The 13,189-nt window shown below is 39.8% G+C and overlaps 1 protein-coding gene across 2 annotated transcripts in view; it reads left to right on the forward strand.

Moving 5' to 3' along the window:
• Positions 1 to 13,189, forward strand: part of reck (reversion-inducing-cysteine-rich protein with kazal motifs) — a 193,917-nt gene that overhangs the window by 75,354 nt on the left and 105,374 nt on the right. For both annotated transcript variants that reach the window (XM_060922458.1, XM_060922457.1), the window contains exons 3-6: positions 2,326 to 2,400; positions 5,917 to 5,953; positions 7,951 to 8,036; positions 9,901 to 9,948. In XM_060922458.1, coding sequence (XP_060778441.1) covers positions 2,326 to 2,400; positions 5,917 to 5,953; positions 7,951 to 8,036; positions 9,901 to 9,948 — 246 coding nt within the window. The remainder of the gene's footprint in view (positions 1 to 2,325; positions 2,401 to 5,916; positions 5,954 to 7,950; positions 8,037 to 9,900; positions 9,949 to 13,189) is intronic.

Consider the following 13,189-nt stretch of genomic DNA (forward strand, 5'->3'; position numbering starts at 1 on the left):
TGAATTTCAAGCCCTATCCCTTGTAGCTCAGTTTCAAGGGGAAGGGCCAAGGGGAAGGGGGAGGGGAAGGGGGAGGGGTAGGGGTAGAAATTAGAATTGGGATTGGGCCTTTATGTTGTTGTTTATTTTTTTGTAGAAAGTGCCGTCTTGCTGTTGTGCCGAGGTATAGAATAGCTTTAGACACTTTTTTAATTCTTCCTTGGACATTTCAGTGATGTACTTCTTTGGGCTTTTAAACCAGTCTAAAAAAATTCAACAAATTTTAATGCTTAAAGATGAAGAATGTAAACAAGCCGGTGAAATGACGGGAGCAATTTGTAAAAAATGCAATAATAATAATTCTTGAAAAATAAAAAAGATACGTTCTTACCATCAAATACTTCCATTTGAAAGTATATATATATATATATATATATAGAGAGAGAGAGAGAGAGAGTGATTCCACACTTATGGGTACTGAAATGGGGACATGAACTTCATCTCTCATCTCATTATCTCTAGCTGCTTTATCCTTCTACAGGGTCGCAGGCAAGCTGGAGCCTATCCCAGCTGACTACGGGCGAAAGGCGGGGTACACCCTGGACAAGTCGCCAGGTCATCACAGGGCTGACACATAGACACAGACAACCATTCACACTCACATTCACACCTACGGTCAATTTAGAGTCACCAGTTAACCTAACCTGCATGTCTTTGGACTGTGGGGGAAACCGGAGCACCCGGAGGAAACCCACGCGGACACGGGGAGAACATGCAAACTCCACACAGAAAGGCCCTCGCCAGCCCCGGGGCTCGAACCCAGGACCTTCTTGCTGTGAGGCGACAGCACTAACCACTACACCACCGTGCCGCCCGGACATGAACTTATTCACCTAAAACCATTTCTTTTTTTACCATCAGGTCACAAAACATGTAATCTTTAATGAATGATATGTTAAAAGATAACTTTAATTTTCTGAGATGTAATAAAAACATATTTATATGCCAAAGTCAAGCCTATGAGTTCCAAAATGATGTCTGTTACATTACTTCTGTTACGATTGTCCATCTCGCGTCTGTTACAAATTAATTACAATCTAGCTATATACCATGTTAATCTTATTGAAAGAATGTGTATGTTTATTCTACTACACATGTTTATTAATTATATTTGCTAAAACATCACCTTCCTATGTTTCAAAAAGTAATTCTACATTGTTAAAATTGAGAATATATATGTCCACAACACTTCTGTTACATTCTGACTTTGGCATATAAATATGTTTTTATTACATCTCAGAAAATTAAAGTTATCTTTTAACATTTCATTCATTAAAGATTACATGTTTTGTGACCTGATGGTAAAAAAAAGAAATGGTTTTAGGTGAATTTTTAAAAATAAGTTCATGTCCCCATTTCAGTACCCATAAGCGTGGAATCACTCATATATATATATATATATATATATATATATATATATATATATATATATATATATATATATATATAATAACAGGACCCTCTAAAATATTATATAATATAATTTTTTTTGTATTTTTCGAGGGTTTTGTTGTCAAGTAGAGTTTTTATTTCGTCCTCAGTTGGTTCAGCAGCATGTGCCGCCATTTTGTTTTTCTCTACTCACAGTATATGAGCTGATATCCTAGTAGTAGAGTAGCCAATCAGAGTGCACGATTGCTCATATCCAGTGAATGTGGATAGAATAATTATAGTTATAGTTATTATCCACAAGACAAGTTTGTTCCTGTTTTTACTTACATTATAGCAGCTATAAACAGTCATTTCTTCACTACCTTCTCTTTTCTCAATAATAATAATAATAAGCCTTTATTTGTCACATGCACACTCAAGCAAAGTGAAATTCCTCCTCTGCATTGAACCTATCTGAAGCAGTGAACACACGCATACACACATAAGTGAGCAATGAGCAAACACACATGCCCAGAGCAGTGGGCAGCTACACTACAGCACTCGGGGAGCAGTTGGGGGTTCGGTGCCTTGCTCAAGGGCACTTCAGCCCATGGCTGCCCCATGTTAACCTAACTGCATGTCTTTGGACTGTGGGGGAAACCGGAGCACCCGGAGGAAACCCACACAAAGAACATGCAAACCCTGCACAGACAGACCCCTGTCAGCCACTGGGCTCGAACCCAGAACCTTCTTGCTGTGAGGCGACAGTGCTAACCACTATACCACTCAAGTATTAAATGAATTTTATTACATCCTGTTACAAAAACAGCCTACAACGCATGAACAATTAGTATTGCCTAAAGCAATATTGGTATTGATATTAAAAATTATATTTAATTGTTTTTTTTTTAACAGCTTGCAACGATTAGAAGTGAATCCCGTCTGAAGCACCTTCTCCAGCGTTTACCCAGTTACTGTCCCGAGTCTATGGTAAGCTGAAGCACCTGTCCATCCAGTTGAGCACTAAAGTAAACAGTGAACATTCCTCGCTTTGCATGATGTACTGTTTCAGTCTCACCTAAGCAAGGTTAAATACAACAAAAACCCAAAAAGTATGATAGATAAAGGCTGAGCAACAGCTTCATATACTCCACCCTCATCCCTAATTACAAACCTGGAATGCTGGTGGGAGCAGCATGCAATTACAGTCAGCCTCTAATTAGGCAGCAAGTGGAACACTTTATTTTATTTGGACACGTGTCCTTCTCTAATTTGCCCAAATGGATTTTGGAAGTGGTTTCCACTGCTGATAGAGAGCTTCAGATCGCTCACTGAGTTTCTCTAATCGTTGCGTGATTTCAAGAGCCACATCGTGGCAAGAAGACTGGTTTGGAAGTCATCAGAAACAATCGTTAAAATGTCAAACATTTCATTCCGTGTGAATATATGCTTTGTGCACTTTTCCCCCCTGCCTTTCACAAATAACAGTGATGCTGTCTGACAGGAGTTGCTTTTTTCACCAGCCAGAGAGCATGAAGGAACATTTACAACGATGTACAGCACTAACCGCAGAAACTATCCTGTTTATTTTGTTGACTATCTTGTGAACGCCAGGAACAAATCCTCGAGTAGGCCAGCATGCTTCCTGTGTCTGTCTCAAGTGGCCGGCATTCAGAGAGACTGTAGGTGCTGATGCAACACCGTCCCACGTGGCTTTTCCAAAAGCTCTAATGATGTTGTTGAGCTTCTCTGATTCATGCCGTTTTCATTTCATAATGAGAGGCCCTCTGGAGCCTTGCTGAAAGTAAAATAAATAAAAAAATAAATCGATACCATTAAGAAAAGCAATATCAAGCTTAGCAATAGTGTAATGAATTCCTTGTGCAGAGTGCAGCCGGTTTTTATTCCTTGCCTTTGGGTAAGTTTGGTTCAGGCAATTTCGGCAAGGCAAGTTTATTTATATAGCGCATTTCATACACAGTGGCAGTTCAATGTGCTTTACAGAGGTAAAGGCAAAACAGTCTCATCTCATTATCTGTAGCCGCTTTATCCTGTTCTACAGGGTCGCAGGCAAGCTGGAGCCTATCCCAGCTGACTACGGGCGAAAGGCAGGGTACACCCTGGACAAGTCGCCAGGTCATCACAGGACTGACACATAGACACAGACAACCATTCACACTCACATTCACACCTACGGTCAATTTAGAGTCACCAGTTAACCTAACCTGCATGTCTTTGGACTGTGGGGGAAAACGGAGCACCCGGAGGAAACCCACGTGGAGAACATGCAAATTCCACACAGAAAGGCCCTCGCCAGCCACGGGGCTCGAACCCGAACCTTCTTGCTGTGAGGTGACAGCGCTAACCACTACACCACCGTGCCACCCGGCAAAACAGTCAACAATAGAAAATAAGATTACATAAAATAAAGGGGGAAGAAAAGAGAAAAAAATAAGAATTAAACAATAATAGAAATAAAATAATAAAATGAAGTAAAAGTTCAGTAAAAAGCAGCAGAATAAAATAGAATAAAAGTTAAGTAAAGTTTAAAACATGCAAAGACTGTAAAAGTTAAGTAAAGTTTAAAACATGTAAAGATGATGATATTTATCAGTTAGCAGAAAGCATCTGAGAACAGCTTGGTCTTTAGTCTAGATTTGAAGCTGCCAACAGCAGGAGCATTTTTAATGTCCTTTGGGAGTCGGTTCCATAGCTGTACTGCATAGTAGCTAAAAGCTGCTTCACCACACTTTGTTTTAACAACAGGTTTTACCAGTAAATTTTGCTGCTGCGATCTGGTAGATCTGATTGGGTTAGGCCGCTGCAACATATCAGAGAGGTAATTGGGCCCTGTACCATTTAGAGATTTGTACACCAGCAGCAATGCTTTAAAGTCAATTCTGTAGCTTACTGGAAGCCAGTGAAGGGACCTTAGAATTGGAGTAATGTGCTCTGTTCTTTTTGTTCGTGTGAGAACCCTAGCCACTGCATTTTTGAATCACCTGAAGTCGTTTGATGGTCTTTTTTGGCAGGCCTGTGAAAAGGCCATTGCAGTAGTCAATTATGTAAATTATATAATTTACATAATTATATTTCATATTTTGAAATATAAAACTTTTTCCCCCATTGCAACCCTCATATGCAAGCTGTATGAAAGTAGCTGTCAGTCAACGTGACATGATGAACAGCAGCACAAATATATGCAAATGAAGGTGTAACAGTCATGGACTTAAAAAAAAAAAGTTAATACAGCTAACAAATAAATGACAAAGTAGTTCAATGACATTGCCACTGGCACTACAGCTTTTATTGGATAGCGATCTGAATATGCAAATATAGTGTTGTGAAATACGGCATATACATATAATTAAAGGAAACGACTTGCATATTAACCTTTATTGGCATCAAAGTTTGATTTTGGAATGAAATTCACTTTGAGTTTTCGACACATCACATATATTTCACTATCAATGTATTGATTGTGTTTCTGAATAGATTTTTCTTTTAACGAACAGAAAACACACTGATCCGCCGTAAAATTAAAACCACTGACAGGTGAAGAAGTGAATTGCATTGATTATCTCATGACAATGGCGCCTGTCAAGGGGTGGGATATATTAGACAGCAAGAGAACAGTTAGTTCTTGAAGTTGATGTGTTGGAAGTGGGAAAAATGGGCAAGCGTCAGGATCTGAGTGACTTTGACAAGGACCAAATTGTGATGGTGAGATGACTGGGTCTGAGCATTTCCAAAATGGCACATCTTGTGGGGTGTTCCCGGTATGCAGTGGTTAGTACCTACCAAAAGTGGTCCAAGGAAGGACAACCAGTGAACCGGCGACGGGGTCATGGGTGTCGAAGGTTCATTGAGTCGCACAGGGCATGAAGGCTAGCCCATATGGTCCAATCCCACAGAAGAGCTACTGGAGCACAAAATGCTGAAAAAGTTAATGCTGGCTAAAACAGAAAGGTAACTAACCACTGCATACCGGGAACACCCCACAAGATGGGCCATTTTGGAGATGCTCAGACCCAGTCATCTCGCCATCACATTTTGGCCCTTGTCAAAGTCTCTCAGATCCTTACGCTTGCCCATTTTTCCTGCTTCCAACACATCAACTTCAAGAACTGACTGTTTTCCTGCTGCCTAATATATCCCACCCCTCGACAGGTGCCACTGTAATGAGATAATCAATGTTATTCACTTCTTCACCTGTCAGTGGTTTTAATGGTACGGCTGATCAGTGTACATCACAGCTTGAAAATAAAATCAAGTTACACACATCAAATTAAAGTGGATTAAATACGAAATGCATGGAATATCAGCATGGCTTTACCAAAGTCTCAGGTTTCACTGCAGGAGCTCAATGAAAAGTGAATTTCTTTCCAATCACAGCTGGGCAGAAAAATCTGTCCACTAAACTTGTGCACTTTTAAGAAGGAAGTCAGCTGCAGACATGTACAGCATCTCTGAGTTCTGATCATAATTATTTATCTTTTTTTCCAGAATGAGCTTTGGATCTGCATTAACTCAACATTACCTGGTAAGACCTGAAGCCAGAGATGCAGATGTGTGCTTGATGTGGGTTTTATCTAAACCCGCATGTCTTTTCTCCCCACTATCTGTAGTCTTAAAGCCAAGCTGGAAAGTCTGCACACCCCTTTCACCTTCTCCACGTTTTATTACGTTACAGACTTATTCTACAATAGATTGAGTTAATTTTTTTCTCACAAAATTCTACACAAAATACCACATAATGACAAAGTGAAAGCAGGTTTTTAGAAAATATGCAATTTTATTTTACTGACAAAAATAGGTTATTTAGGGCTTACATATCTGTACACACCCTTAGCCTAATACTTGGTTGATACACTTTTGGCAGCAATTACAGCTTCAAGGCGTCTTGGGAAAGAAGCTACGAGCTTGGCACACTTGTTTCTGGACATTTTTTCCCATTGCTCTTGGCATATCCTTGCAAGCTCCATCAGGTTGGATGGGAAGCATCGGTACACAGCCATTTTCAGCTCCTTCCACAGATGTTCAATTGGATTCAGGTCTGGGCTCTGGCTGGGCCACTCAAGAACATTCACAGACTTTCTCCGAAGCCACTCCTTTGTTCTCTTGGCTGTGTGATTCGGGTCATTGTCATGTTGGAAGATAAATCTTCGTCCCAGTCTGAGGTCCGGAGCGCTCTGGAGCAGGTTTTCTTCAAGTATCTCGGTGTACTTAGCTGCATTCATCTTTCCCTCTATCAGGACTAGTCGCCCCATTCCCGCAACTGAAAAACATCCCCACATCATGATGCTGCCACCGCCATCCTTTGCTGTAGGGATGGCATTAGTCAGGTGATGAGCGGTGCCTGGTTTCCTCCAGACGTGACGCTTGGTAAAAAGTTCAATTTTGGTTTCATCAGACCAGAGAATCTTGTTTCTCATGGTTTGAGAGTCCTCTAGGTGCCTTTTGGCAAACTCCAACCGGGCTGTCATGTGCCTTTTACTAAGAAGTGGCTTCCGTCTGGCCACTCTACCATAAAGGCTTGATTTGTGGCATGTTGCTTGGATGGTTGATCTTCTGAAAGATTCTCCCATCTCCACAAGGATACACTGGAGCTCTGTCAGAGTGACCCTCGAGTTCCTGCTCACCTCCCTGGCCAAGGCCTGTCTTCCCTGATCGTTCAGTTTGGCCGGATGGCCAGGTCCAGGAAGATTCTTGATGGTTCCAAACTTCTTCCATTTATGCATGATGGTGGCCACTGTGCTCTTTGGGACCTGTAAAGCTGCAGCAATTTTTCTGTACTCTTCTCCAGATCTATGCCTTGACACAATCCTGTTTCTGAGGTCTGCAGATAATTTCTTTGACCCCATGGCTTGGAGTTTGCTCTGACATGCACTGTCAACTGTGGGACCTTATATAGGCAGGTGTTGGCAATCCCCAATCATGTCCAGTCAATTGAATTTACCACAAGTGGACTCGAATTAAGTTGTAGAAACATCTCAAGCAGTATCAGTGGATACAAGCTGCACCTCAGCTCACTTTTGGGTGTCATATCAAAGGGTGCGCACACTTGTGTACATATGATATTTTACATTTTGATTTTTTAATAAATTACCACAAATGTCTAAAAAACCTGCTTTCACTTTGTCATTATGGGCTATTTTGTGTAGAATTTTGTGACAAAAAATGAACTCAATCTACGTATTGTAGAATAAGTTTGTAACGTAATAAAACGTGGAGAAGGTGAAAGGGGTGCACAGACTTTCCGGCTTGACTGTAAAAGAAGATCCAGTGCCTAACAGAAGCAAAATGTACAGGTTGTATGCATCAAATTTTGTGTAACAATGTCCATTAAAATTAAAATAAACATCCGAGTCTGATGCGATCCAGGACTGAAGACAGTACACTAGAAACATATTGGGCAAAATTAGCTTGGAATAATCATCATGGTGCTGTGGTTCCTAAGTAACGTGCAGGTATTATTGAACTTCGGATGATTTTCTGTGTATTCTGCCCCTTCACCAGTGTGTCTGTGGTCATTTTTAGGGGCATCAAGGAAATCAGATGGATGGGTCGGCCTTGGCTGCTGTGAACTGGCCATCTCGGCAGAGTGCCGCAGGGAATGCAAACAGGTGAATACTGTAGTCAGACAATCTCAGCCTCAGAAACCTTGGCAAAGGAAAAGGTCCTGGGAATGTTCTACTCTTCAGATACACTATAAAAAACCTGACATCTTAGAAAGATGAATACTTTTGAATGCATTTTTTTAATTTACTCATTTGAAGATTGAAATAGTCTTGGTCTGTTGGCAGATTTAAATTCTAAAATTAAGATTTTTATTTCTACTTATTAAGCATTTTATTTCGTCTTTAGTTTCAGTTTTGAGTTTATTTATTTAGTAACAATATTGCACGCTTCTTCTCCATTGGGTAAAGTGATGTAATACATGTAGGATAAGCGATATGCGAACAATATTGCATGCTGTCAAACCAAATGAATGAAACCCGCTGGAAGGGAAAAGAGTACGTTTTTATTCCATTAAAAAGTGTCCGGTATGTATAATAATTAAATCATATTGGCTGGTGTTGTGAATGTGAGTGTGAATGGTTGTTTGTCTCTGTGTGAGCCCTGTGATGACCTGGCGACTTGTCCAGGGTGTACCCCGCCTCTCACCCGTAGTCAGCTGGGATAGGCTCCAGCTTGCCTGCGACCCTATAGAACAGGATAAGCGGCTACATATAATGGATGGATGGATGGATGGCGTTGAGTGGTCTATCAGATATATTTCATTCAGCTAGCATGATACTGAACGAGTCGAAGACAAGTTCAGTATCATGCTAGCTGAATGGAATATATCTGAGATACCATGAAAAAAAACAGTAATTATTATTATTATTATTATTATTATTATTATTATTATTATTATACATACACATTCCATTCGGGTGTTCAACGTGTCTTTCTCTCAAAATCTTCTGTATTTAAAGAAGCAAACCTGGCGTCCATGTTTGTTTACAAATTGTCACAGTCGCTCGCTAGCGCGGAAATTTTACGTCTCAGATGTGTCTTGACAACCATGCAATATCATGAACCATATTCAACGCTCATTCTCTATTGGGTAGAGTGATGTAATACATGTAGGATAAGCGATATGCGAACAATATTGCCTGCTATCAAACCAAATGAATGAAAGCCGCTAGAAGGGAATAAAACACGTTTTTACTCCATCGAAAAAATGTCCTGTATGTATAATAATAAGAAATATTAAATACATTGAACATATTCTATTTTAAATACATATTCACCTTAGAAGGACGCTCGGAAGAGTGTATACCTCCACCAAGCCACATGTCCGGATTTGCATCAAAGTGTAATGAATTGTTCCTTGGCCCATGGCACAACTTTCTTCACAATTCTATCAAAATCTGTTCACTGCTTTTTGAGTTACGTTGGAAAAATTAAAACTAGAAAGGCACCGGTAGAGTTCATACCTCCGCCAAGCCACATATGATCAACATCAAACTCAAATCACTTGAACCTAGGATAATACCAAAGCTGTACACCAAATTTCATCGAAATCCGTTCACTACTTTTTGAGTCACATTGGGAAAAGACAAAAAAAATTTCCTGGATCCACATACATATCTGGATTTGCATCAAAATCTCATCAGTTGTTCCTTGGCCCATGACTCACCTTTCCTCAAAATTTAATCAAAATCCATTCAGTGCTTTTTGAGTTACTTTGGGAACAGACAAGCAAACGGAGGTGAAAACATAACCTCCTTCAATAAAGTTGGCAGACGTAAATATTTTCATTTACTAAGACGCAGTGTTTCTGCAGTGATTATTATTCGAGAGATAGTCTGTTGAATTTGCGTCTTTATTGTGTTGTGTGTAGTGACTGTGACGTTTATAGCATTATACAACTAATTCTTGATTTCAGTTTTGACTCTGGCTCAGTGTCTGATGCTTTACTTTCTTCTTCTTCTTTTCCAGGCATCATCGAAGAATGATATCACAAAAGTATGCAGAAAGGACACAGAGGTAAGTCTGCGGGAACGACTACAGTAAGGATGCCTGATATGGCAAAAGGCGTATTATACAAGTCTACTTAAACAACTGATAAAAACCCAGAACGTATCAGTTTAGAGTATATTAAAGATGGTTGCATGAAGGAGAGAAGGTTTAGTGTGGCTGTATAGAAGCCTTCAAGGGAAAGGTTTCACTGTCGGAGTTCACTGAGGAGTTTTGATTTCAGTGTCGTTTCAGTTCAGGGCTACAGCTTACCGCAAGATGTTGAGCTGTGTAGCAAGCACGTTATACACTTTGGTATTGCCTTTGCTAACAACATGCCAATAACTATTATTATTCTCATATCACATTTAATGTTGTTTAATCATGAAAAACCAAACAGATTTTAATGTCTGACCAGCCACTCGTTTTCTGTGAATAACAGTCAGATACAAGTTCGTGTTATAAAAGATACATAATGTACAGGAGTTTGTAGGACAGTGCTTTTGTATTTTTAAACATGACTGGCACAGAGGTGATGAGTCATTAGCTCATCTGTCCATAAAGTCGATGAACCGTTGCCATGGCGTGGCGTCCATCATCCACAATTTTAGTTAAATCCTATCTCCTCCATCAGTTCTCTATGGATTTTCGTTCCGATTGTTATAGAAATGGGTTCTAGCCGTCCGTCTGATCACGTTTTCGTTTCCGGGCCATATCTTTAAAACTACTGAAGATATCTTCATGAAACTTTGTATACATATCAAGCAACATGTGAACTGGTGCCTTTTGCTATTTTGGATTTTTGAAAAAAATGTTTTTTTCAAATTTTTACATAGAAAATAGATTTTGACTTAGTTTCTAAGAGCGATGTTCGTTTCCGGAGCATATATCCAAAACTATTCATGATACGGATTTGAAACTTGGTATACATGTTAACAAGGTGATGTAGATGTGCCTTTTCATACAAAGAAATGTGAGAAATTTTAATTTTTCATGTTTCCATGGAAACAATTTCAGACTTAGTCTCTCAGTTTAGTCTTTGGGGTAGGTTTTGTTTCTGGAGCAGAACTTGAAAACTGTGAGTGGTATGGTCTTGAAAGTTGGTATATGTGTTGATTAAGTAATGTATATGTGCCTTTTGATACTAAGAAATGTGAGAAATTTGAATTTTTAGCTCACCTGGACCAAAGGTCCGGTGGGTTTATGCCATGGGCTGCTGAGGTCAGTGTAAAGAGGTAGGGTTGGTTTCCTGCAGCAGAACTTGAAAAATGTGGCAAATAATATCTTGAAACTTGGTATATAGTTGGTATATAGGGTGGGGGATATAGATGACTCGGTCTTCGTGTTTTGTTTGAAAGAACTCATCACTCCACACAAAACTTGGTTGTTGTTTTATCAAATTTTTTGCTAACGAGTCAGTAATTAGGCCAAATAAATGAATTTGCCAGGCTTCTCACTAGAATTTTATCTCCTCTCTCATTCCTCATCCGATTTCAGTTCTGATCAATGTTTTGGGTAGATCTTCCCATGAAGAACAAAACTTGGTTGGTTTTTTGTTGATTTTCTTGTTATAAACTATTTGTTTACAACTTTGTTTATCCCCTTCGGGCATAATGTGTACAGTTGTACACATGAAGTTCCATAACATTTTTCCTTGTGTCCGAAGGTGGTATTTTCAGTTCAGTCGTGTCTCCTCCTTCTGTTCTCAATAGATTTCAGTTCTAATTGTTTTATTTGAAATAACTAGACCTTCAGCATCCCGGGAATGATGTAAAACTGCATCCGGGCAGTGGGGTCTGCTAGGACCAGGGGGATGATAGAGTACCTCCTAATCACTGCTGATGCTCTCAGGTGTCCCTTGGGCAAGGACGAGCACCTGTAAGCCCCCCCACACCAGGGTTACGGGGTAAACACTGACAGCAGGGTGTTGGATGGCAACATTGGCGGATGAACTCAATGGGTCAATGGCAATCAAGCTAACTGCACAGGCGGAAGAGAGCCATAAAGGCACCAACTGCTGGGCAAATTCGAGTCAGTAAGCAACGACTGCGCTGTGAGAAGAATGAGGGGGACCACTCACAGTATTTCCTCCAAGAAGACCTTTTTCACTACAATAATCATGAGGAAGCTGCACTGCTATGGACATATCTCCAGAGACTATAATTCCCTGGAGAGACATGTCCTAGAAGGAGGAGCTGAAGGCAGACACTCCAGAGGTAGACAAAGGGTAACATGGATGGATAACATCTGGAAGTGGACTGGCCTCACTACACAAGAGGCAAAAAGAAAGACAGCTGACAGGTCCAAATGGAGGAAAACGGTCTCCGAAGCTCTAGAGTATGGAATAAAATGATGAGACCTTCTGCACAAAACTTGGTCATTGTATTGTCAATTTTTTTGCTGACAAATTAGTAATTAGGTCAACTTAACACATTTTCTTCTGACTAGAATAGTATCTCCTCTCTCATTTATCATGCAAATTCAGTTCTGATCGATGTTTTGGGTTGATCTTCCCTCGGGGAACAAAATTTAGTCCTTTGTTGATTTTCCTGTGGTGAACAATTAGTCGTGGAGGTTGGTTCTCTCTCACATTGTCACATTTCAGTTCTGTTTGATTATTGTGGGAGTTATGGTTGTTTTGACCTCAGGCCAGATGAGCTACTACATCCTTGATGTTCTGGTATTCTTTATATCACAGCACAGTTGAATGCTTGGATCTGATTGGTCAGAAGGTGTATAACAGCGTAGTTCCAGTTGTAGCGTAAATGATAGATTCATATCAATGTGCTTGTTCTGATACATTATTGTTTCCATAGGAACAGCTCATATACAAAGACTTGTACAGAGAACACGCCTCATAATCGAAGATGAACAATAAACAGATGTGTGTGTGTGTGTGAGAGAGAGAGAGGCTGGTGAAAAAAGAATATTGTACGTGTAATACAGGTGCGAACAGTACGTAACTACTTTCTCTCTCAGACGTTCCACAACTTTGAAATCGAACTATAAACCATTAAAAAGCGTGATGTGTTGTTCAGTAATTAAATAAACATTTTAGCCTTTGGCAAATCACTGCGTTATAAACCAATACAATACAGGCTATAACAGAAGTGATAACAGATACGAATTTGTCATTTTCATGGATGTTTCACACCTTTAAATATAACTATAAACAGAAAAATGTATGACAAGTCGATCTTTAATGAATAAAAATTATATTTATTGGCAGGTTGCTGTGGTATGAAAGGAATCAAACACTTCAGGTTGTGCT

The sequence above is a fragment of the Neoarius graeffei genome, chromosome 5 (assembly GCF_027579695.1).
Source record: "Neoarius graeffei isolate fNeoGra1 chromosome 5, fNeoGra1.pri, whole genome shotgun sequence".
Taxonomy (NCBI): domain Eukaryota; kingdom Metazoa; phylum Chordata; class Actinopteri; order Siluriformes; family Ariidae; genus Neoarius; species Neoarius graeffei.